This window comes from Choloepus didactylus, chromosome 9 (assembly GCF_015220235.1).
Source record: "Choloepus didactylus isolate mChoDid1 chromosome 9, mChoDid1.pri, whole genome shotgun sequence".
Taxonomy (NCBI): Eukaryota; Metazoa; Chordata; class Mammalia; order Pilosa; family Megalonychidae; genus Choloepus; species Choloepus didactylus.
Window position 1 is genome coordinate 107,768,276 of NC_051315.1, and position 27,567 is coordinate 107,795,842.

Genomic DNA, 27,567 nt, shown 5'->3' on the forward strand with positions numbered 1-27,567 from the left:
ATAGAAATTAACTTTAGACATACCAATGAAAAACTTGACCCTAAGTTAAGTAGGGACTTTTTACTCTGGCTACTAAGGACTGTGAAATATCTTGGAAGAAATACTGTTCTAAATAGTCTTTTATGAAATGGAAAATATTACAGATATTTAACAAGTGAGATTTTACTTCTTTTTTTGTTTATAGGATTAGGCATATTTAAAAATGATACACATCAACATAGATAGAAATCTAGTACACAGATAACCTCTTTTTCATCATGAAAGGTAGTTTTCTATTTAAAAACATAATTTCATATAATTTACTACTTTGCAATAGAGCAAACTTCAATGAGTCACACAGGTAATCTCTGCTCTAAAAACTCCAGTGTTTATAAAAGGAAATACTAAAGCTTCATAACTGTGTAGCAGGGCTCCTGGTTGGGGAAGGGCTGAAAATTAGATTGCTTAAGAAGGGAAGTTAGAAGACAACCTTCTTCCCAAGCTCCTATTAGCATTTCCATGTTTTTGTGGTTGCTGAGGAGGCTCCTGGAGAAACTTTGAGGTGAATTCCCAATTGAGGTGGAATCAGATAGACATGGGATGGAGTAAGTTGGTAGTAAAGTACAGAGAGGAATGGGGGAGTGCTGTGAGAAAATGTATCATGTGGAAAGGAGTCTTGCATTATGATTCAAACTCCATCAGTGCCTAAAAGTGTGAGTAGTTGGGAGGACTTGTGGTGGCAGATTGTTCTATGTCTCGGTTAGATACCCTGGAAGTGTGTGTCCCAGAGAGTACACGCTAATGAGGCTGTCGATAAAAAGAGCTCAAGGGACTGGCTTAGGGGAGAGAATCTCACCACTTGCTGGATATGTAATGTGAGTGAAGTGTCCAGCCTCCCTATCCTTCAGTTTGTCTGTAAGATGGGATAACTGTATCTCATAAGGTTGTACTGGGAATAAAAGGAAGTTAAGATAATAAAGCACTCAACACTGACTGAAAAAATGTTGTCTACTATTTTCATTATTTAAAAGAGCTGGATGAGCTGAAGGCTGTATCTTAAAAAGAGTGAGTGTGCAACAGCATTCACACTGAAAATTGAAAGTGAAGATGCTTTAAAATGGCCACTGCATACGTAGAAATGCCATAAATTCAATGCTTTCATTCAGCTCTTCTAGGGGAGCAAAATCACTTATTTTACTCTTCTCTTCAGACACTACTAATTTAAAAAAAATAAATAGCATGTTTCAGTGACATTAACTTGGCCTAATCACTTTCAATAGAATGTTTTATTACAAGCTTTAATAGCTGTATGTGGGAGGAATATTCAAATGCCTTGACTTTTAGGCTCAAGCAAGTATGTCTGGGGTTGATGATTTTTAGCAATGGCCATTAATGTTAGCACATTGGTACCTCAAAACTGATCATGCTGCAATACATGAAATTAGAAACCAACCAAACGAAAGTTAAGCACATAAAATTTTGTGAATAATAACATATTTCCTTGATATATTTCTATATCATCTTGACCATAAATGACATGTTTTAATGCTTGCCAAAATCATTAGTATATTCATAGTCATGAGACATGGCCATTGTCCAAATTGAAAACTGAGTTACATTGTTCACTAGGAAAAGTATTTTGCCATTTCAGGTAATAAGAAATGCTGTTACTTGGACTTCTAAAGCACTGATGAGCTTTTGAGCTTTTGTCCTTTGTGAAAACTTTTTTTAACTTTATCACTTACATTAATTAAAAGGTGTGAGTCTGAAGAGGAAAAGAATGATAGGGAGAAACTTGAGGAAAGTTTTCAAGTCTTTAAAATGCAAATATAAAAGAAATACAGAGGAAATAATTAGTGTTTGTGAGTACATGGTCTGGTTTTCTGCTCTGGACTTCTAAAGAATAAACCTTTTTTTTTCCTAATGTTTCTCACGGCCATTAAATTTAATAATTCATCTTGCAAGCTAGTCATTAATTCTGTAATTGTAGATAACAAAAATGTTTTTGACTAACAGGAACTGGTATCCAAGAGGAAAGTCTTTTGGACATTCCAGTAAGAATTTGCTTTCATATGCAAACCATAGTTTAAGACATTATAATGAACTTATGTAATATTACAGTTTAACTTACTATATTTTGAGATCTTATGATGCACTTGTGACCTGATGCTCTCAAGATGCTTAGTTTGTAATTGAAAGGTAAATGTCTACATATTTAACAGCTGACAAACCCAATTGAAAAAGTTTATAATTTTAAATTCATTCAGGGGTGATAAATGCTAATTAAACATTTTACTCAGGAAGTAGGTACTTCTTCTTTACCACCCTAAATCTCTTTCTGTGAGTAGATATCTGTGTATTTCCATCTGTGTGGTACATAATGCTAGTCTTTGAATGCAATGATGACATTTTCTGAATCACTAGCAACACGCTGTAGACCTTGCCCTACTGGGGATGACAACAAATTCCACTGATCTAGTCACAGTCTAATGACATCATGCATTTTCAAGGTGGCTGGTTGGGGGCATATTTATACCAATGAAAGTTTCATCCGCAATAAAAAGTCTGGAAATGAGGACAAAAATACTGCAATTCAGTTTAGGTTTTTGTTCCAAAAACTAGTGGTAGAAATCTATTTGTTGAGGCTTACTCGCTGATGCTTACAGTTCATACCAAGGTATACACACAGTTCTACAAGCAAAGGGAGATCATTTGCACCAAAATAAAAATCCTAGAAAGTCACGGCCTCTTTTCCCATCACCTCTCTCTCTCCCCACACTTTGATTACCCAGAGATCCAGATTTAGTAGTGGCATATGTGCCACCTAAGAATAATATCATCTAAATAGGATTACTACTTCAGTTGCACTGTTTTAGATTTCTAACAGGCTTTGTGATATAAAATTTATACAGAAGATTGAAATATAATACCTTGAGCTGGGGAGTCCAGAGTGTACAGCAGATGCTTAACAGACTTCTGGAGGGCTCTGAATCCTTCATTAGTTGTGACATGTGGATATATCTTCTGCACAACCAGCAGAGCACTAACAAGTAGAAAAACAGTTAAACCAGATTGCATTTCAAGGTTTTCAGAGAGAAACAAAAGGTTATTCCAGGAGAAAATGGTTACAGAATAGAAAATTATTCTTATAACATAAAAGACAAGATGCTGCTTTTGTAGTTTAATTAGTTGTTTTTCTGTTCATGCACAAAATCACAACAAAGTGTTCTTGAACTAGGATGAAACACATCACATTTTCAGATTCCAAAGCTGCGGGGCACCAATTTTTTTTTCATAGCTTCAAAATAGTGGACCAAAGTTCACATCAGTTTGAAATTTTTATGTTAAGATATGTAAATAAATGGCTAGGGAAAGCAACTTCCAATGTAAAAATACTCTTTTTTAAAAAAATTAAACGGAAAAGTTAAATAATGGAAATAATTTTTATCAAAAATCAAATCCAGACTGTCATTGTCTTCTTATGATTTTTTTTAATCATCATTTTATTGAGATATATTCACATACCACGCAGTCATACAAAACAAATTGTACTTTCGATTGTTTACAGTACCATTACATAGTTGTACATTCATCACCTAAATCAATCCCTGACACCTTCATTAGCACACACACAAAAATAACAAGAATAATAATTAGAGTGAAAAAGAGCAATTGAAGTAAAAAAGAACACTGGGTACCTTTGTCTGTTTGTTTCCTTCCCCTACTTTTCTACACATCCATACATAAACTAGACAAAGTGGAGTTTGGTCCTTATGGCATTCCCAATCCCACTGTCACCCCTCATAAGCTACATTTTTATACAACTGTCTTCGAGATTCATGGGTTCTGGGTTGTAGTTTAATAGTTTCAGGTATCCACCACCAGCTACCCCAATTCTTTAGAACCTAAAAAAGGTTGTCTAAAGTGTGCGTAAGAGTGCCCACCAGAGTGATCTCTCGGCTCGTTTTGGAATCTCTCTGCCACTGAAGCTTATTTCATTTCCTTTCACATCCCCCTTTTGGTCAAGAAGATGTTCTCCATCCCACGATGCCGGGTCTACATTCCTCCCCGGGAGTCATATTCCACGTTGCCAGGGAGATTCACTTCCCTGGGTGTCTGATCCCACGTAGGGGGGAGGGCAGTGATTTCACCTTTCAAGTTGGCTTAGCCAGAGAGAGAGGGCCACATCTGAGCAACAAAGAGGCATTCAGGAGGAGACTCTTAGGCACAAATACAGGGAGGCCTAGCCTCTCCTTTGCAGCAACCGTCTTCCCAAGGGTAAAACTTATGGTAGAGGGCTCAACCCATCAAACCACCAGTCCCCTATGTCTGTGGTCATGTTAGCAACCATGGAGGTGGGGTAGGCGAATACCCCTGCATTCTCCACAGGCTCCTCAAGGGGGCACTACATCTTTTTTTTTTTTCCTTGTTTGTCTTTTTTCTTTTTCTTTTTTTTCAACTTTCCCTTCTTTTTTAAATCAACTGTATGAAAAAAAAAGTTAAAAAGAAAACAAACATACAATAAAAGAACATTTCAAAGAGACCATAACAAGGGAGTAAGAAAAACACAACTAACCTAAGATAACTGCTTAACTTCCAACATGTTCCTACTTTACCCCAAGAAAGTTACATAATATAGCAACATTTCTGTGAACTTGTTCCTACTACATCCATCGGAAATTAACAGACCATAGTCATTTCTGGGCATCCCCAGAACGTTAAATAGCTTATCTGTTCTTCTTGGATTATTGTTCCCCCTTCCTTAATTGCTCTCTACTGCTAGTTCCCCTACATTCTACATTATAAACCATTTGTTTTACATTTTTCAAAGTTCACATTAGTGGTAGCATATAATATTTCTCTTTTTGTGCCTGGCTTACTTCGCTCAGCATTATGTCTTCAAGGTTCATCCATGTTGTCATATGTTTCACCAGATCGTTCCTTCTTACTGCCGCGTAGTATTCCATCGTGTGTATATACCACATTTTATTTATCCACTCATCTGCTGAAGGACATTTGGGTTGTTTCCATCTCTTGGCAATTGTGAATAATGCTGCTATGAACATTGGCGTGCAGATATCTGTTCGTGTCACTGCTTTCCGATCTTCCGGGTATATACCGAGAAGTGCAATCGCTGGATCGAATGGTAGCTCTATATCTAGTTTTCTAAGGAACTGCCAGACTGACTTCCAGAGTGGCTGAACCATTATACAGTCCCACCAACAATGAATAAGACTTCCAATTTCTCCACATCCCCTCCAGCATTTGTAGTTTCCTGTTTGTTTAATGGCAGCCATTCTAACCGGTGTTAGATGGTATCTCATTGTGGTCTTAATTTGCATCTCTCTAATAGCTAGTGAAGCTGAACATTTTTTCATGTGTTTCTTGGCCATTTGTATTTCCTCTTCAGAGAACTGTCTTTTCATATCTTTTGTCCATTTTATAATTGGGCTGTCTGTACTATTGTCATTGAGTTGTAGGATTTCTTTCTATATGCAAGATATCAGTCTTTTGTCAGATACATGGTTTCCAAAAATTTTTTCCCATTGAGTTGGCTGCCTGTTTACCTTTTTGAGAAATTCCTTTGAGGTGCAGAAACTTCTAAGCTTGAGGAGTTCCCATTTATCTATTTTCTCTTTTGTTGCTTGTGCTTTGGGTGTAAAGTCTAGGAAGTGGCCTCCTAATACAAGGTCTTGAAGATGTTTTCCTACATTATCTTCTAGGAGTTTAATGGTACTTTCTTTTATATTGAGATCTTTGGTCCATTTTGAGTTAATTTTTGTGTAGGGGGTGAGGTAGGGGTCCTCTTTCATTCTTTTGGATATGGATATCCAACTCTCCCAGCCCCATTTGTTGAAAAGACCATTATGGCTCAGTTCGGTGACTTTGGGGGCCTTATCAAAGATCAGTCGGCCATAGATCTGAGGCTCTATCTCTGAATTCTCAATTCGATTCCATTGATCTATATGTCTATCTTTGTGCCAGTACCATGCTGTTTTGGCAACTGTGGCTTTATAATAAGCTTCAAAGTCAGGGAGTGTAAGTCCTCCCACTTCGTTTTTCTTTTTTAGAGTGTCTTTAGCAATTCGAGGCATCTTCCCTTTCCAAATAAATTTGATAACTAGCTTTTCCAAGTCTGCAAAGTAGGTTGTTGGAATTTTGATTGGGATTGCATTGAATCTGTAGATGAGTTTGGGTAGAATTGACATCTTAATGACATTTAGCCTTCCTATCCATGAACATGGAATATTTTTCCATCTTTTAAGGTCCCCTTCTATTTCTTTTAGTAGAGTTATGTAGTTTTCTTTGTATAGGTCTTTTACATCTTTGGTTAAGTTGATTCCTAGGTACTTGATTTTTTTAGTTGCTATTGAAAATGGTATCTTTTTCTTGAGTGTCTCTTCAGTTTGTTCATTTCTAGCATATAGAAACATTACTGACTTATGTGCATTAATCTTGTATCCCGCTACTTTGCTAAATTTGTTTATTAGCTCTAGTAGCTTTATCGTCGATTTCTCAGGGTTTTCTAGATATAAGATCATATCATCTGCAAACAATGACAGTTTTACTTCTTCTTTTCCAATTTGGATGCCTTTTATTTCTTTGTCTTGCCGGATTGCCCTGGCTAGCACTTCCAGCACAATGTTGAATAACAGTGGTGACAGCGGGCATCCTTGTCTTGTTCCTGATCTTAGAGGGAAGGCTTTCAGTCTCTCACCATTGAGTACTATGCTGGCTGTGGGTTTTTCATATATGCTCTTTATCATGTTGAGGAAGTTTCCTTCAATTCCTACCTTTTGAAGTGTTTTTATCAAAAAGGGATGTTGGATTTTGTCAAATGCTTTTTCAGCATCTATTGAGATGATCAATTGATTTTTCCCTTTCGAGTTTTTAATGTGTTGTAATACATTGATTGTTTTTCTTATGTTGAACCATCCTTGCATGCCTGGAATGAACCCCACTTGGTCATGGTGTATGATTTTTTTAATGTGTCTTTGGATTCGATTTGCAAGTATTTTGTTGAGGATTTTTGCATCTATATTCATTAGGGAGATTGGCCGGTAGTTTTCCTTTTTTGTAGCATCTTTGCCTGGTTTTGGTATTAGATTGATGTTAGCTTCATAAAATGAGTTAGGTAGTGTTCCATTTTTTTCAATGTTTTGAAAGAGTTTGAGTAAGATTGGTGTCAGTTCTTTCTGGAAAGTTTGGTAGAATTTCCCTGTGAAGCCATCTGGCCCTGGGCATTTATTTGTGGGAAGATTTTTGATGACTGATTGGATCTCTTTGCTTGTGATGGGTTGGTTGAGGTCTTCTATTTCTTCTCTGGTCAGTCTAGGTTGTTCATGTGTTTCCAGGAAATTGTCCATTTCTTCTACATTATCCAGTTTGTTGTCATACAGTTGTTCATAATATCCTCTTAAAATTTTTTTAATTTCTTCAGGATCTGCAGTTATGTCACCTTTTTCATTCATTATTTTGTTTATATGGGTCTTCTCTCTTTTTGATTTTGTCAGTCTAGCTAGGGGCTTGTCAATCTTGATGATCTTCTCAAAGAACCAACTTTTGGTGATATTTATCCTCTCTATTGTTTTTTTGTTCTCTATGTCATTTATTTCTGCTTTATTCCTTGTTATTTCTTTTCTTGTACTTGGTTTAGGATTGGTTTGCTGTTCATTTTCTAGCTTCTTCAGTTGATCCATTAGTTCTTTGATTTTGGCTCTTTCTTCCTTTTTAATATATGCGTTTAGTGCTATAAATTTCCCCCTTAGCACTGCTTTTGCTGCATCCCATAGGTTTTGGTATGTTGTGTTCTCATTTTCATTCGTCTCTATATATTTAGCAATTTCTCTTGCTATTTCTTCTTTAACCCACTGATTGTTTAGGAGTGTGTTGTTTAACCTTAACAATTTGTGAATTTTCTAAGTCTCTGATGGTTATTGACTTCTAATTGTATTCCATTGTGGTCAGAGAATGTGCTTTGAATAATTTCAATCTTTTTAAATTTATTGAGGCTTGTTTTATGTCCCAGCATATGATCTATTCTGGAGAAAGTTCCGTGAGCACTAGAAAAGTATGTGTATCCTGGTGATTTGGGATGTAATGTCCTGTAGATGTCTGTTAAATCTAATTCATTTATCAGATTGTTTAGGTTTTCAATTTCCTTATTGGTCTTCTGTCTGGTTGATCTATCTATAGGAGAGAGTGATGTGTTGAAGTCTCCCACAATTATTGTGGAAACATCAATTGCTTCCTTTAGTTTTGCCAGTGTTTCTCTCATGTATTTTGTGGCACCTTGATTGGGTGCATAGACATTTACGATTGTTATTTCTTCTTGCTGAATTGCCCCTTTTATTAGTATGTAGTGGCCTTCTTTGTCTCTCAAAACATCCCTGCATTTGAAGTCTATTTTATCTGAGATTAATATTGCTACACCTGCTTTCTTTTGGCTGTAGCTTGCATGGAATATTTTTTTCCATCCTTTCACTTTCAGTTTCTTTGTGTCCCTGTGTCTAAGATGAGTCTCTTGTATGCAACATATTGATGGTTCATTTTTTTTGATCCATTCTGCGAATCTATATCTTTTAATTGGGGAGTTTAATCCATTTACATTCAACGTTAAAACCGTGAAGGCATTTCTTGAATCGGCCATCTTATCCTTTGGATTATGTTTGCCATATTTTTCCCTCTCTCTATTAATATCCTTTATTGTACCCATACCGAATTTCTTTAGTACTGAACCTTTCTCCAAGTCTCTCTGTCCTGTCTTTGTTTCTCTGTCTGTAGGGCTCCCTTTAGTATCTCCAGTAGGGCAGGTCTCTTGTTAGCAAATTCTCTCAGCATTTCTTTGTCTGTGAAAAATTTAAGCTCTCCCTCAAATTTGAAGGAGAGCTTTGCTGGATAAAGTATTCTTGGCTGGAAATTCTTCTCACTCAGAATTTTAAATATATCGTGCCACTGCCTTCTTGCCTCCATGGTGGCTGCTGAGTAGTCACTACTTAGTCTTATGCTGTTTCTTTTGTATGTGGTGAATTGCTTTTCTCTTGCTGCTTTCAGAACTTGCTCCTTCTCTTCTATGTTTGACAGTGTGATCAGTATATGTCTCGGAGTGGGTTTTTTTGGATTTATTCTATTTGGAGTTCGCTGAGCATTTATGATTTGTGTATTTATGTTGTTTAGAAGATTTGGGAAGTTTTCCCCAACAATTTCTTTGAATACTCTTCCTAGACCTTTACCCTTTTCTTCCCCTTCTGGGACACCAATGAGTCTTATATTCGGACGTTTCATATTATCTATCATATCCCTGAGGTCCATTTCGAGTTTTTCAATTTTTTTCCCCATTCTTTGTTTTATGTTTTCATTTTCCATTCTGTCATCTTCCAGGTCACTGATTCGTTGTTCAACTTCCTCTAGTCTTGTACTATGAGTGTCCAGAATCTTTTTAATTTGGTCAACAGTTTCTTTAATTTCCATAAGATCATCCATTTTTTTATTTAGTCTTGCAATGTCTTCTTTATGCTCTTCTAGGGTCTTCTTGATTTCCTTCATATCCCGTACTATGGTCTCATTGTTCATCTTTAGTTCTTTGAGTAGCTGCTCTAGGTGCTGTGTCTCTTCTGGTCTTTTGATTTGGGTGCTTGGGCTTGGGTTATCCATATCGTCTGGTTTTTTCATATGCTTTATAATTTTCTGTTGTTTTTGGCCTCGTGGCATTTGCTGAACTTGATAGGGTTCTTTTAGGGTTTGTAGACCTATTGAAGTCCTTATCTCTAATTTATCAGATCTACAGCTTCGTGGAGTACACTTTCTCTAACTAACCAGCAGGTGGCGTCCACCAGCCACCTGTTCTCCACAAGCCAGATCTCCCCTGCTTAGCCTTTTTGGTGAGTGGGGGAGTGAGTCTTGTGGGGCCCAATTGGTGTACCAAGCTTGCGTGTGTAGTTGGTGTTGCCTGCCCTGTATGTGGGGCGTGTTTCTGGGCAGTCGGGGAGGGGGGGTGGCCCTAACAATCAAATCTCCCTGATGATCCTAGAGTTTTAAAGCTGCTGCAATAGTCTAATCCTTCAGTTCAGTCCTGCCACAGTTTGTCTCTGCCACTGACCCACAAGTCTTTGGTATTGGCGTATGGCTCCTGAGACTTGCAAGTGGGCCCCTCTTCCAGGCTGTGCACCCCGGGTCCTCTGTTGAGGGATGACTGTGCTATGTCACAGGTGAGTGCCGTCCCCCCAGGGCAGTTCTGGGCTGCTGGGCTGTGTAGGTAGGCTCCCAGTCTGCTCAAATGATGGCTGAATGGGGCTTTGTTAATTCACACTGCTCCACCTTCCCAGCTCTGGGACATTCAGCTGAGGTTGCATGGAAGGCTAATGTCCACGCCCAGTTTTGTGGTGTGTGCCTGTTATTTGAAGCACTTCTGTCACACTGGGTTGTCTGGGGCAGCTCTGGGCTATGGGGCTGGCGATGGGCAGGAGTGTTTCCTGTCCACCAGGATGGTGGCTGTGAGCGGACACCCCCCTTTTCTTGGGAAGTTGTGTTGTTTAGTGAATTTTCTCAGCCACTGGATTATTGCCTTTTGTCTCAGAGCTCTCTTAGTTCTGCTCTTGACTTGACATGCCCAAATTGCAATTCTTTGAAGCTTTCTGTATTGAGCTTCTTAGAGTAATTGTTTTAGAAAAAGCAAAAAGGATTTAAAAAACAAACAAACAAACAAAAAAAAAAACGGCCCTCCTCAGAGATCTAATGGGTTATTGAAATGCTAATAGACAAAGCAACCAGGGCCATTAAGGAAAGGTCCACAGGGCAGAGAGATCAGCTTTGCTTCGGGATTTGCATATGCGCCTCAAGGCCTGAGCTCCGCCCTTCCCCTTTCTGTGTTCACCAGAACTCCAAAAATCCTCTGCTTTTATTTTGGAGTTTTTCGTGTTGTTTTTTTTCTATGCCTGTCTCCTCTCTGCTGGGCTGGCTGCTCTCAGAGTCTCTGGTGTCTGGTCTCAGTCTATCTATGGTTGGAGTTTGAATCAGTAGAATGAGTTTCCGATAAGAGCAGCCACTGCAGTTCTCCCTTCTCCTTCCCGGAGCTGACAGCCCCTCCTCCCCCGGGACTGAGCCTGGCAGGGAGGGGCGCCGGTCCCCTGGCCGCAAAAACTTACAGATTTCGCTGATCTCAGCAGTTCCACGTTTTCATGAGTGTTGTATGAAGTATGCCCAAAGACAGATTGCTCTGTGGTGTCCAGTCCACGCAGTTCCTGGCTTTTTACCTACTTTCCTGGAGGAGTAACTAAAACTTACAGCTCACCAGTCTGCCATCTTGCCCCACCTCCCCCTTATGATTTTTTTATTGTCACTAAGATGAGGCAGTTTATCCTGGGGAAATTTATGTATGTTCGAATTCATTCCATATTTCCAAAAAGCAATTTGTCAGGTAAAGCCTTTTTATCCCCTCATATTTATCAGTATTTTTTTTTAAATGTATGTACTGTATAAGTGCGTATGACTGAATTAGAAAAATACTGTGATTTATACCAACCATTAAGCCTGAGTCAATGCTTTAATTTATTTGGGCAGTAACTACAGCAAAAGGCTTTTGTTAACGATTTGCCATTGTGAAGTTAAAGGAAGTACGAATTGTAGAGTCATTTTCCCTATTGTATCCATTAGTTAAATGAATGCTTACTACTGCAAGAGATTCACCATGTGTACATAATTTCATGCTATTCCATAATATTTCTAGAACTTTTAACTTTAGATTAAGATCATTTTAACTTTAGCTCCTTAAATATGAATGAAAAACTGTTTGGAGAGCTAACTTTTGAGTGCTCTCTAGTTAGTTTCTAGTATAAATTAGGTCATATCTATACATATGTGCTTGTGTTTATCTATAAATACACATTCAAACATACATATCCATATATAGTGTAAACAATTTTGGTTAGTCTGCAATAATTCCATGAAGTAGATTTTATTAACCCTGTTTTACAAATAAGAAAACTAAAGTTCACAAAAGTTAAATAACTTACACAAGGTTACCCAGTTAGTAATATGTATAGCAGGGGTCTGTCAAATTCCAGTTTGTTTTCTTTACACTCCAGATCTTGCCTCTGGCACAGAAAGTTTTCTCCAAGAGAGGAGGAGGGCAGGATATTTCTACACAGAGTCCTCTGGCATTGCTAACTGGTACTACCCAAGCTCTGTGTTCCAAACGTGTTCCCGTCTTGGCCACTGGGGCAAGACTGTGTTCATCCATCTCTGTTCTGTATTCATGACAGTTAATAGCTCAAATATGTTTATGTTTGCCCTAAGAATCTCTTTGGCCTTGACTTTGGGTTGCTTCTGAACCTGGCAACCATGGAGAACAGTCAGGTGTTCAATTTCTGTCAGTCTTTTCCTTACGTGGCCCTCTGCCCGACTCACCGGTCCTGCTGTCCCAAAGTACCACCTTCAAAAACTCAACACCTGGCAGTCTCATTAAAACTGTCAGTATTATTTTCAGTAACATTATTAATAAAATGGCAATAGGCTTAGCGCACCTTTTTCTTACAAAACATCACTTTAAAAAATCAAGACACCTGGCCCCCACCCTCCCTGAAATCCTTTGAACTATCCATCGAAGTAAATTTATTTTATTCATAGATTTTTTTCCCTGCTCTTTAGCAGATCAAAATGGAAGTTATCCAAAACAAGTCTCCTTGTAAATAAAAGTAATTAAAAGAAGAGATTTTGTGACTCATATCACAGCATAGCTTTTTCCTTTAAAAAGGTGAAAATCATGTAACTTTTGATATATCCCTCCTGATTTTTGAGATTGCTAATTTTTGCTAGTTTTGTCATAACCTTAACATTATATTCTTATTCTGGTGACTGGTTTATGGAACAACTTACAACTTAAAAAGTTGCTGGAGGAAATGATAACAGTGTCTATGGAATACATTTATACCTATTATTTGTTTAACAAAGACTAAGATAAACCACTGAGACCATAATCTGTGAGGAAATTATGGCTTTAAATGACATTGCCAGCTTAATATCAGTAGTAAAGAAAATTTGTCTAAAAAAAAAGGTTTATAAAGCACTCTCCAATAGAAATATAATGTGAATCACATATTTAATTTTAAATTTTCTAGTAGCTACATGAAAAGAGTTAAAAGGAATAAGTGCAATTGATTTTAATAATATTTTTAAACCCAATTCATCCATAATATTATCATTTCAACATCTAATCAATATAAAACTATTAAGGGAATATTTTAATTCTTTTTTTGCACTGTCTTCAAAATGTACCGTCTTGTAAACTTACAGAACATCTGATTCAGATGCTTAAACTTAATCTATATTTAGATTTCATTAAATTTAAAGATGAAAAACTAGATTCACAAACACAAGTTGCCCCAAACATACTTAAATGTTTTCAATAATTAAATCAAGTACCCATTTTAAAATTTATATTTAAACTAATTGAAATTTAATAAAATTAAATATTCAGTTTCTCAATCACATGATCACATTTTAAGTGCTCAATAACTACATGTGACTAGGGGGTATTATATTGGCCAAAGCAGGCTTATAAATCAGGAACAATTAAGTGGATCACTTAAAAAAAGGGTTGTTCAGATTGGATAAAAGTCAAATGCCATTTGTTTTTATAATTAGCTGAAACTATTTTTCAAAAAGCTGTTTTCTTTATTATGTAGATTGTTTTGCAACATTAATAATCCCTACAGAAAGCACACTCTATTGCATATGCTGTTGTATGCATTAATATTACATTAAATATTAAGTGAATTTAAATAGCCACAGTGCAATGTCTTTCCTATGTAATTTGCCACACCAAAATGCCTAAAATTTATTTGCATCTTCCTCCTTCTACTGAATACTGTTTTGCTTACTATTTCTCCTTTTGTTTTGTTTTATTTTGTTTTACTCAAACTTTATTGAGGTATAATTCAGATACAATAAAATACACATATTTTAGGTGTATAGTTCAAAGACTTGGACAAAAACAAACCGTCATACAACCACCATGCTGATTAAGTTACAGAATATTTCTAACACCCCAAAAGAGTTTCTTGATGCTCCCATGCTTACCCCAGTAATCACTGATCTGATTTCTATCACAATAGATTAATTTTGTCATAAATAGAATAATAAAGTACTTCACATAAAATGAATAATACAGGACCTACACATGCATTATGTATTGTTTGTCTGCATTTTTTTGCCACCATAATATCCATGAAATTTATCCATATTGCTCTGTGTGTCAGTAATCTGTTTCTTTTTATTGCTGAGTAGAATTCCATTGTATGAATAAACCACAATTTTTTTAGCCATTCTGTTGATGGATATTTGTTTTTTCCCCCAGTGTTTAGCTATTATGAATAAATTTACTGCAAACATTGGCATACGAGTCTTTATGAGGGCATACATTTTCATTACTTTGGGTAAATACCTCAGAGTAGAATTTTGGATCATATGAAGCTACTGTTTAGAAATTGGCACACTGTTTTCCAAAGTGGTTGCATCATTTTACACCACTTGTTGTATTTGAGAGCTCCAGTTGTTACACATCCTCATCCCCATCAACACTTGGGATTAGCCATCTTTTAAATTTTTACCCATTCTGATGAATCTGCAATCGTATCTCACTATGTTCTGAGTATCATTTTGACTAACTCTGTTCCTTTCTACACTAAACATTTCAAATTATTCTCCTTCTCCTTTAGTTGATTCATCTGTTTTCTTTCTAAGACAGAATATAAATTGGAGGAGGAGGATCTAGTCTCAAAATTCTAGATAAGTGAAAATTTCTCCAAGAGCTAGATCAGAACCTATTTAGAAAATAAAACTTACTGATATCTTACTCCTTCTATAATTTAGTTATGGTGGGCTTTAGTAGAAGGAACACTGGACCTGGATTCAAATTTCTTGAATTTAGATCTTGGATTTGTCACTTATTAGCTGTAGAAACTTAGGCAAGCCATTTGTTTCCTTTTCTGTAAAATGGAATTACCTATTGTCTCTATCCAAAGCACTATTGTGAAAATCAAATGAAATTAATGTAACTGCATAAGAGGTCTTTGGACAAACATAAGCTCTTGGAAGCCTTCCAAAGAAGACAGGAATAGTCTCCTCTGATGCTTCAGATATTTAAAATAGAATACACTCTTAACGACTTTCTGAGAGGCAGCCTAGGTTTTGGAGTTAGGAAATCCAGGCTCAACTCCTAGTTGCATGATCATCAAACACCCAATTTTGTGACCTTCTGTAACCTCATTTGTAAAATAAATAATAGGTTTGCTGCAAGAGTCAAGGCAATGATATATGTAAAAGGCCAAGCAAAGCTTCTGGCATGTAATAAGCACTCAGTAATTGGTAGCTTTGATATGTAGTTGTGGTTGTTGTTTTGTTTTCTTTTGATGAACATTCCCGAATTAATCAGGCAGGATATTCAAAATTAACCTTCCCCATGTGTTTCCCAGCACTCAGTATGAATCTATTAAACTCCAAATGTTGGCAATACCCAGATCTCTTTTGTGAGGAAAGCAGCCCTTAAAGGGGTTTCTTTTGCAAAAATTTTTCAAGTGTTGGGTCATATGTCTGATAAAGCCAATCCACCATGAGGATTTTGAAAGATCATTTATAGGCTGGCTGCACATGAGGGAAACCAGTCCCCGTGAGGTGGCTTGGTGCAACGGGTTGTTTTTTACTGGATGGTGCAAACTAAAACCCAATCAGGTCTTTTCTTTGGGGAAGTTCAAATGTTAGATGCAGGTTGTTCTTGAATGAGCCAGAACCACTGTCCCAATCTACCATTGTTCTTGCTGTACACCTCATTCTTGGAAGCATGGGGATATCCAGTGACGATACAGCTGTTAAGATTAGTGCTTCTATGGGCTTCCTCATGTGCACCAATGATACCCCTTGATGTGTTTCCTCCATGCCTTACTAATGCACTCATCTTCATTGCTAAAATCAGCATAAGGGGCTATAGCATTATTTGCTCTGTGTGTAAAGTATCTACCTAACTGTGATCCTCTCAGGTAACATTAAAAAAAAAAAAAAGACTTCTTTGTCAATAGTAACTTGGTACCTAATTCTTACATTTTCTTACCTGCTTGCCTTTCGAAGAACATCAAATAGATCGTTTTGTGTTGAGTCGTTCTGAAACACATTTGGAAAACTAGAGAGAAATTGCCACAGAGCTGTTTGCTTCTGCACTTGGGAGAAGGAGGACAGCACTTTGACCAATTCCTGAAATACCATCTTCTGGTTGTTGGGGTCATTAGATAACTTGAAAAATAAAGCCACACAGAGGGTAAAAATGAGACTTCAACATTTGTTATCATAACTTAATGTCTGTAAGAGCATCAGAAATTGAGATTTTGTACAAAAGCAATTCCTTTGGATCTTTACTTAGCTTGATGCTGCCTTTTACTTGGAAAAATGGCAACCATTTCTAACGTACTTAAACATAACTGGATTTTTTTCTATAGCTCCAGAAATTGACATATTTAAAGACTGATTAACAAACTTATTTCTATACAAAATATTTTAAATTGTTATTTGGAAATTAAAATTAATTTCCTGCAATAAAGTTAGTTTCTGAGTCATGCTTTTCCTTTTCCTTAGGACATGGTTTTGGAGTTATAAATGCATTTTGCCTGTATCCATTACCAGGCCTCATATTATTTGTGGGGAGAACCCTTAAAATTTATGTGTTTATGAAAAGAATATGAAAATATTCACTATTGTAATTACACATACTTAGTGCAATAAAATATTTTCCTAAGTTCTATCGCAATACCAGGAATTTTAGTTGCAATAAATGATATACAGTGAATAAACCTATATAATCAGTTATTTCCTTAGTTCTCCTCCATGTAATAATCACACACCATACTATAACCAAACAAATAAACAAAAGACATGAATTTTTCTACTCCTCTGCATCAGAGGATCCAGCTAATACCTTCAGAGATAAAATATTTTCTTCTCATTATATTCCCTCCAGAAGCAATTTTCTTAATAAACTCAGTCATACTAGTAAAATTAGGCATTTGATCTGTCTTAATTACAAGTTAAGAATGTGATTCTTAACAATGTACTCTTTACCATATACTCTACAGAACTGCTGAGTTTATTAAGAAAGAATTTTAAGTGCCTCACATTCTGATTGTTCTTATAACAGTGTCTCTGATCTGGTTTATTAAAAAAAAAACTCAGATAATTGAAATATAATTTAAGCATTCTATACTAGATAAAAAATATATACATTAAATTTAGAGAATAAGGGGAAAAATGATAGAAGTGGACATGTTTCATTTACTCCTGTCTATAAAATTTCAAGAGAATTCTAAATATTTTTTGTCATCTCTCATTTTATCTGGGGTTTCATTAAATTTAGATTATCTGCCTTATTTTCACCACTGTAGTTTAAGACTAGCATATGCAAATGGTCATTAGCACCCCATAGTAGAATGTTCTTGGTTCTAGTGTATATTATTTTGAGAAGAAGAATAAACTGTTAGATCAAAAGTCAGATTTTCAAATTGTTTGATGTTGGTAAGCAAAACAAAAAGGGACTGTTTTCTAATCTCTAGTAGTTATGTAGCTCTGAGAATTTAATTATTAAGCTTACATTACATTCTGAGGAATGTCACTTAAAGATTGTAGAGAAAACAGTGCATCTTCATTCACCATAGCACAAAGCCATACTGAATTTTCAAAGGCGTGTCTACATCAACATAATTCAGTGTTTTTGGTTCTACATTGAAATCATTTCAATTCTGCACATTGAAATGATAAGTGGATATTACTTAGGAATAGACATTGTGTGCAAATCTCTATGTCAGGAATCCATGCCATAGGTGACTAATTAGTCCCATTGGCATTTCCCAGTCATCGCTGGCATTTCCCTATCAAAGTGGGCCACGGACTTGATCTTTGTCTCATGTTGAGTCACTCTGTTAATACAAGAATGGAAACAATGAACTATCTTTTATTGTTTAGGAGATCTTTGATCATATTATTAAGACATCTACACTCACCTGAGAGAACTGATTTCTTAGTTCTTGGAGAGAAGACTCTAAAAGGGTCATGTTGGAAAGACAAAACTTGTTAAAAACATTTTTTCCTAGTGTGGACCAAGAGAAGGCATAATCACCAATGTATGTTGGATAGCTCTCACAGAGTTCTCTTCTTATATCTTCTGTGGTTGAATTTTGCTTTGCCAGCTAAAAAAAGGGTGTGAGGAAAGTGGGGTAATAATGTTAATAAACATAGATGCAAAGTATTCTAGTCTTCAAGGAGGAAACTGACCTATCTTTACAGTAGCCAGAGTCCTGCATAGAACAACTATTAAAATAACACTGTAATACATTCAGGCTTAGACACAAAAAATGCCAAGAGAATTCATGAATGTGGTAAATTCGTGTCATTGTTATAAATTAAGTGATTTATATGTGGTTTGCTTAACTGAATTCATTTTCTATCTGTGCCCAGGCAACCTAAATGCTTCCTATCTTTTCTAACAAAAATCTTCAACATAAAAATCTTATTCATTTTTCCTGGTCCTGTAACAGCAGAGACTCAGGTGTCCTAATTCTCTGTAAACTTCACGGAAAATGGGCCATGATCTTTGGAATCTTCCCAAACCGGAGGACCCTCAGAGAAATGGCCAAACGAATTACTTCATTTGCAAAGCAATTCTTCCATTTAAGTCTAATGCATAGAAAGAGAAAAGGAGCATATGCATATGAATATATATATGTATATATGAATATATTTAACTAAATAAAATTACCAAAAGCAATAATTGGAAGGAAATTTCATAATGGAGTCACTATAATACCTCCATATATTTCACAATGCAGGCCAGTCACAGGTACAGCATTATTTTCAGCTATGGTATTGATTATATTCACCATTATTCAGTTGTTTAGGTATTTACACAGCCAATCCTATTTAGTTGTAATACTTAAAGAGTCCATCATAATAATTAATTCTTTTAGCCCTGAGAGTTGAAGGCAATTTCATCCTAACCCTCAATTTATACCATAAAATCTACATTCTGCTTTCTGGTGACTCAACTTCTAAATGTAATGGAACAAGACAGAATCCGCTTATTCTAGGATGTAGTATAAATACTAGGACTACTCATCATTCATCTGTATCTCTTTCCTAATATTACACATAAACTCACCCAAAATCATTTCTTTACTCATTCTTGCAAAGGTTGTAGGAAGCAATAAAGATAAAGAAAGAGGAATCAGAAAGATTGCTGAACCAGGACTCAATATGCCATCCTAAATTTACATCCCTTTCCTGCTCAAGCAAGTCTAAACACATGTATCTATACATAGAAAATTCATTTCTGACATTATCACTATATATATTACTATACTGTCTCACAAAATTCTGAAATTTCATTCCATATGTGGAAGAGAACTTGGGAGTTTCAATAGAATAAAGTGGTATATTTGAGGATAGCATTGCTGTTCCAGATACTAAACAATGTATCTGGTTCCACACAAGACTGTCTGCTTCTAGAAACCAATATGGAAGAAACAGAATAGAATAAAACAATTTTCCCTGGTTTATACACTGGCCTGATTTGGAAAAAGCTTTTTGTTTATGAAAAATCATGCATAAAATAGAGAGTTCCCATATACGCATCCTATTATTAACACCTTGCATTAGTATTGTATATTTGTTACAATTGATGAAAGAACATTTTTATAATTGTATTAACTATTGTCCATGGTTTACAATAGGGTTATTGTTTGTATTATATAATCCTATATAGTCTTAAAATTTTCTTTCTAGTGAAATATATATGGCCTAAAAATTTCCCTTTTAACCACATTCAAATATATAATTCACTACTGTTAGCTATGTTCACAATATTGGGCTATTATCACCACCATCCAGTACCAGAACTTTTCCATCAACCCAGCTAGAAACTCTATACAATTTAGGCACTAACTGCCTATTCCCTACCCCCACCCCAACCCCTGGTAAGCTATATTCTAGTTTATGACTCTATGAGTTTGCTTATTCTAATTATTTCCTATCAGTGAGATCATAAAATATTTGTCCTTTTGAGTCTGTCATTTCATTCAACATGATGTCTTCAAGGTCCATCCATGTTCTTGCATGTATCAGAACTTCATTCCTTCTTTCAGCTGAATAATATTCCATTGTATGTATATACCACATTTTGTTTATCTACTCACCGGTTGATGGCCACTTGGGTTGCTTCCATTTTTTGGCAATTGAGAAAAATACTGCTATGAAAATTGGTGTGCAAATATCTATTCAACTACCTGCTTTCAATTCTTTGGGGTATATACCTAGAAGTGGGATTGCTGGATCATATGATAATTCTATACTTAACTTTCCAAGGAACTGCCAAACTGTCCTCCACAGTGGCTACACAATTTTACATTCCCATCAACAATGAATGTGTGTTCCTATTTCTCTATATCCTCTCCAACACTTGTCACCATTCTTATGGGTGTAAAATGTATCTCCTTGTGGATTTAATTTGCAATTCCCTATGGCTAATGATGTTGAGCATCTCTTCATGGGCTTTTTGGCCATTTGTATAACTTCTTTGGAGAAATGTCTATTCAAGACTTTTGCCCATTTTTAATTGGATTCTTTGTCTTCTTGTTGTTGTAGGTTTTGTTTATATATTCTGCATATTAAACACTTATTGGATTGTGGTTCCCAAATATTTCCTCCTGTTCTGTAGGTTGTCTTTTTATTTTCATGACAAAGTTCTTTGATGCATAAAGGTTTTTAATTTTGATGAGGTCCCATTTAATTATATTTTCTTTTGTTGCTTGTGCTTTGGGTATAAAGTGTAAAAAATCTTTGCCTAACATACAGTCTTGAAGATCTTGAAGATGCTTCCTTATGGTTTCTTCTAGGAGTTCTATAACTCTGAGTCTTAGGTCTTTGATCTATTCCGAGTTGATTTTTGCTTGTAGTGAGGTAGGGGTTCATCTTCATTCTTTTGCATATGTACATCCAGTTTTCCCAGCACCATTTATTGAAGAAACTCTTCTTTCTCAATTGAGTGGATCTGGCATCCTTGCCAAAAATAAGTTGGACTTAAATATGAAAGTTGATTTCTGAACTCTCAATATGAGTCCATTGGTATTATGTCTATCTTTGTGCCAGTACCATGCTGTTTTGATTGGGCTTTGTAATAAGTTTTAAGATCACTGAGTGTGAGTCCTCCAACTTCACTCTTCTTTTAAAAGGTAGCTGTCTTTCTGTGGGGTCTTTAATGATGTTGTCCTTTTCATTTCTGATTTTAGTTATTTTTGTCCTCTTTTTTTCTTTATCAGTCTAGCTAAAGGTTTGTCAATTTTATTGATCTTTTCAAAGAATCAACTCTTGGTTTTTTTGATTCTCTTTATTTTTTTATTCTACATTTCATTTCTCTCCACTCCAATCTTTGTTATCTCCTTCTTCTGATTACTTTGGCTATAGTTTGCTCTTCTTTTTGTAGATCCTCCAGTTTTGAGATTAGGTCTCTGTTTTGAGATCTTTCTTCTTTCTGAATTTACATTACATTTAATTACATTTAGAGCTATAAATTTCCCTCTCAGCACTGCCTTAGCTGCATCCAATAAGTTTTGGTATGCTTTATTTTCAATTTCATTCACCTCAAGATGTTTCCTAATTTCACTTGTGATTTCTTTTTTGACTAACTATTGTTTCAGAATATGTAGTTAAATTTCCACATATATGTGAATTTCCCATTTCTCCCTCTGTTATTGATTTCTAGCTTCATTTCATTGAGATCAAGAGATATACTATCTGATTTCAATATCTTTGAATTTATTGAGACTTGTTTTGTGACCTAACATATGATCTATCCTGGAGAATGATCAATGTTCCCTGGAGAAGAATGTGCATTCTGTTGTTCTTGGTTGAAGGGTTCTATATATGTCTGTTAGTCCTTGTTGATTTAGAGCACTGTTCAAGGATTCTATTTCCTTACTGATATTCTGTATAGATGTTCTATCTATCATTGAAAGTGGTATACTGAAGTCTCCTACTATTAATGTAGAAACATCTATTTCTCCCTTCAAATCTGTCAATATTTGCTTAATATCTTTTGGGGCTTTGCTGTTTGGTGCACATATATTTATAATTATTATGCCATCTTGTTGAATTGACCCTTTTAAAAGTATACAGTGATCTTCTGTGTCCCTTGTAAAAGTTTTTGATTTTAAATCTATTTTATCTGATATTAGTATCACTACCTCAGTTGTCTTTTGGTTACTACTTGCATGGTATATTTTTTTCCATCCTTTCACTTTCAACCTAGTTATGACTTTTAATTTAAGGTGACTCTCTAGTAAAGAGCATACAGTTGAGTCATGCTTTCTTATTCATTTTACTACTCTGCCTTTTGACTGGAGAGTTTACTCATTTACATTTAAAGTAACTACTGATAATTCTTCCATTTTGCCACTTTGTCTTTGTAAGTCCTTTACATTTTTTGATCTTCAATTCTTATGTTAATGCTTACTTTTGTATTTATCTGATTTTTATATTGTATAATTTTGAGTCACTTTTCATTTCTATCTGAATATATTTTTCATAAATTTTCTTTGTTTTACCATGGGGTAAATGTTTAATATCCTAAGTCTATAACAATCATATTTATTTGATACTAATTTAACTTCAATAGCATATGCATACACCATTCCTGTACCTCTCCATACCCCCCTTTCTTTTGTACTTGTTACAAATTATATCTTTTTACATTGTATGTCCAAAACCATAGATTCAACATTACATTTTATTCATTTGCATTTTAGCACCTGTAAGAAATAAGAAGAGGAGTTACATACCAAAAAACTACAATAGCACCGGCATTTACAATTACCCAATGGCTACTTTTACTGGAGGTCTTTATTTCTTTATACCATTTTGATCCACTATCTAGTGTCCTTTCCTATCAGCCTAAAAACTTCTTTTTTGCATTGCTTGTAGGGTTGGTGGAGTGGTAATGAACTCCCTCTGCTTTTGATTATAATGAATGTCTTAATTTCTCCCTCATTTTTGAAAGTAAGTCTCATTGGATATAAAATTATTGGTTGAGGTTTGCTTTCTTACATCACTTTAAGTATTTCAAACTATTGCCTTCTTGTCTCCATGGTTTCTGATGAGGAATCAGCACTTAATCTTATTGGTATTCCCTTGCACAAAAATTGTTGTTTTTCTCTTACAGCTTTCAGAAATTTCTCCTTGTCCTTGGTGTTGGACAGCTTGACTACTCTGTGTCTGGATGTTTTCTCTTTGAATTTATTCTGTTTGGGATTTGTTGGGCTTCTTGAATGTTCATATTCATATTAAATTTGGGAAATTTTCTGCCTTTATTTCTTTGAATATTCCTTCTTCCCCTTCCTCTATTTTTTTTCCTTCTGGGATTCCCATAGTATATATATTAGTATGCTTGATTGTGTCCCACATGTATCTAAGGCTCTGTTTGCTCTTTATAATTCTTTTTCCTTTATGCTCCTCAGCCTGAATCATTTAACTTTTTTTGTCATCAGGATGCCTGATCCTTTCTTCTGCTACTTCCAATCTGCTATTGAAATCCTCTAAGGAATTTTTTATTTCAGTTATTGCATTCTTCAACTTCAGTATTTCTATTTGGTTTCTACTGAGACTTTCAAAGAAATTCTCATATTGCTCATATCATATAGTTCTTTCTGTGTGTTTTCCTTTAACTCCTTAAGCATATTGAGGATCATTTTTTTAAGTCTTTGTCTGTAAATCCAAAGTCTGGTTTTCTTCATTGATGGTTTCTTGATTTTTATCTTGTTCCTTTGGACAGCCATCAATTCCTGTTTCTTTGTTTGTCTTGTAATCTTTTGTTGCACACTGTACATTTTAATATTTCAAAATTTTAACCCCGGGGTTTAGTTGCTGAGCTGTCTGTTCCTTAGTTTTGTATCCAGCTAGTGACATGACAGAGATTTTCTTGAGTGCCAGGATTTAATCAAAACAAACAAACCAAGCAAAAAGAATTCACATTCTTTGCAAATTGGCTCTACTTTGTCTGGTGGTGTCCTCCAGAGCTTAGGCCTCCTATAAAGATCAGATTGTGGCAAATGTGAAGTGCAGAGTCCTCTCTATCTTATCTGAGCCTGTGTGGAGTCATGGAGCCTGCTTCTTTTCCTGGGCTCATGCTTACTAGCGGCGTTAGGAATTGCCCCATTTATGTTTGCAGGAGTTTGAGTGAGTACTCTCTCTACTCCCTTAGAAATAGACTTTCACCCCTCCTGAATGCTACCTTGTGTGACTTAATGCAGGTAGTTCTTTTCCCCAGGATACTTCAATTTAATTGTTTCTCACAGTGTCCCAACTTTATGCAAGCCAGTTTTCTACCCTCTGGACAAACTCTGGGGTTTGGGGGGCAGCCTGAGACACATTCCCTGGTTCAGTCTCTCAGACTTCCACCTAATAGATTGGCACTGACATACATGAACTGCACATAGGAGCCCCTCTGCTCCCTCTGGAACAGGGTCTGGGACCCACAGTGGGAGCATGAGCTGACTCCACCCTGTGTTGTGAAGGAGGGGAGGGGCAGCAAGATGCTAGGAGCTTTTTCTATGACTTTTGAAACTGAATTTTATTGGTTCAGCACTTGCCCAGTTATTGCAGCCCTTTAACTGTTTTCCATAGTTTTGACAAAACTATGTACTGTCTTTCAAGTTCTTTTGCTGTCTTTGCCAGAGGGGGGTTGGAACAATGGACACCCTCAGTGCCATATCCCAGTAATACAAAGTAACAGATCAAAAGCAATGATCAGTGATCAGACCACACACCCCCACCCTACCCCCAGAGTTTAGGGGACTAGATCTTCATGTCCTACCCTGACACCAGCAAGCTGAGCCAGGAGCCTAAGCTGCAGGCTCCACTGCTGCCCAGCACAAGGCTGGGGCATAGGGGATCACAGCCACTGCTGGGCAGGTGGACCTCACCGGTATTTATTGCAATTTACTAGCTTCTTCCCCCTGTGTCTCCTTGGATACTGCACAGTGTTCCACTAGACTCTGGAGTTTCAAAACAGTTGATTCAGACAGTTCCTGCCAATCCCAGTTTTGGTGGAGCTTTCTATCCCACCATCTTCCCCTGCAAAGGCTTTTGACTGGACTCAATTGGGCATAAGTGATATTTATGCCTTCTTATGTGATCATGCCCATTTTTGTGTGTATTTAGAATGATAATCTGTTATGAGAGGTTTCCTATGCTAGACAGGGTGCTTTAGGGACCTCCAATATTGTATATACATCTAAACTGGACTGAATCGGAAAGTCCTATATTTCAGTCAATGCTGGAAAAGTTGACTTGGTAAGTATGGTGCTTTTCTTGCTGTCCATTTTTGCATTGTCTTTTGACTTGTTTGCATAAAATAGTTTATTGAGATGCTTCAATTATACAGAACGTTAGTTCAAGGGTAACTAACAGAGACATATTAACCGTCAGTGGTTATGGCTACTAGAATAAGGTCAAAGGTCAGAGACATTTCCCCACAGTTCAGATGGAGGAAATATCTATTATATACAATATGGCTATATTATTAAAAATGCCTCTGTATGCGTATGTGTTGGGGGGCAGGCAAGTAACTCAAATATATGACTCTGATGACTCTGGCTGGTAAAAGACAAAAAGGAGAAGTGGGGATTGTGGTTAACAGAAGAGTTCCTAAAGGCATTCAAGTTCAACTTCTTAAAATCCCTTTACACACACACTCACACACACATTTTGCTTACAGGCTACCCAGTTTACACCTCAGATAGAAATTATGTTTATTATCTTGCAACCTGATCAATTTTAAGGTGATGATGACTAGTAAATGGTGGGAACCCATACATAAAATCTGTAAAATATGCTAAGGAGAAGCATTTTCCTACTTTGTGGAGGTACTTTCCATAGCTCTTATTTTTCTAAATGTGTTAGCATGGATGAGGCAGTAAGTTTGATGACTGTGGTTGCCTCGTTTGGTTTTTTTCTTTTCTGCTTCAGAAAATGAAAATATCATGCATGAAGCTACCATATTTCTTATGAAATAAAAATCCTAACTGCAATTAAGAGATTTTCATGGAAAAGTAAATAAATACCCAAGATCTTAAGGAATTCAGAATGTCTCAGAATTAAGAATTTTACTGCAGCACTCCTAAAATCTCCTGAGCTATTACTCTGAATTGCAAAGTTGCTCCAAAGCTCTCCCAATTGGGAGGAATCCCTCCTATTAACCTAAAAGGCATTTGTTTAACAGTCTTCATGATCTGTCCATTACAAAACTGTGTGAAGTTACCTTTTCCAAACCAAGGATCCGTGCAAGCAATTGACTGCCATTGAAATGATCTGTTCCAGCACTTTCCAAATCAGAACTTGGACTAGGAAATACTGCAGCTATAGCATGGAGAAAGAACAGATTAGCATTCTAAATACACACATAAAAGGCATGATCACATAAGAAGCCATAAATATCACTTATGCCTCAAAATACTCCACAGCAAGAATATGCTCATATATGCATCTTCCATGAAAGTTTTTTATTGGCAAACTGGCATACTCCATGGATATTTCTTTTCACTTAAAATTGTTACGGTTTTGGTCCACTCTTGGTTTTTCCCCAATCATTTAGATGTCATTTGCTTTCATGACAGTTGTGCCATTAACTTCATCATCAATATTATTGCCCAATAAACTGAATCATTTATGTATAGACCTAGAGGACTTTAAGTGCCTCCACTAGCTCCAAAGATCCATCATATCCAACATCTGTTCAAAGGAACTGCCAATGCACATCTGGTGATAAGGGTTTTCTTTTTAATTACTCAACTGGGAGGCTGAAATCTGTTTAGAATCATAAATTCCTCCTCCCCAAAGTGGTTTCTGAATGATATTTCAGATCAAATAAATGGGACAAAGCAATTAGTCTGGATTAAAGTATACTTTAATTAAGTAATTCCCAAAGCAGCCTCATCTAGTCCTGTTTATAATGTGGCAGAGTTTCCTGGGTTTGGAGCCTTAGCTAGAGGGGCATGTTCATACCTATAGCATTAATGTTCATGAAGCCAGTATGTTAGCTTTTTATAAATTTTGGACAGGAGTTCCTTCTGATCCTCACAGCAAAGAATCTTACTATTCAAAGATACTAGTGACTATCATCAGTAAGGCCTGGGATTTGTTTTAGTGTCCTTGAGGCTGAAGAATTTATTCTCCCCATCTGATCACTCTTAGACCAAGGCAATGCATTTGTGAGATGACTGGTTAGAGTGAGAAACAAGCAAAGCTCACTGGACCACAATACCATGACCTTATTTCTTCTGTGCTTAAACTTACTCAGCCAAACAACCACAGATCATTAACAAAAGAACATTAACTCCTGAAAACCATTCACTACAATATTCCACTACATTAACACAGGACTTTTTTCATTTGACCCATCAACTTATATTGGAATGTTATTTCATGTGATAGAATCTTAAATAGTCCATGGCTTTTTAAAGATACTCTTTTCTTTTCCCCAGAGCACCAATCACATTCCAAAATACA

General features: G+C 36.2%; 1 protein-coding gene across 1 annotated transcript in view; it reads right to left on the reverse strand.

The window, feature by feature from the left end:
- ABCA12 (ATP binding cassette subfamily A member 12) overlaps nucleotides 1-27,567 on the reverse strand; it is a 176,230-nt gene that overhangs the window by 83,321 nt on the left and 65,342 nt on the right. Inside the window, exons 5-8 of the mRNA XM_037849707.1 lie at nucleotides 26,321-26,418; nucleotides 18,018-18,203; nucleotides 16,082-16,260; nucleotides 2,910-3,022 (exon numbers count right to left, since the gene is read on the reverse strand). Of these exons, the coding sequence (XP_037705635.1) occupies nucleotides 2,910-3,022; nucleotides 16,082-16,260; nucleotides 18,018-18,203; nucleotides 26,321-26,418 (576 nt within the window). The remainder of the gene's footprint in view (nucleotides 1-2,909; nucleotides 3,023-16,081; nucleotides 16,261-18,017; nucleotides 18,204-26,320; nucleotides 26,419-27,567) is intronic.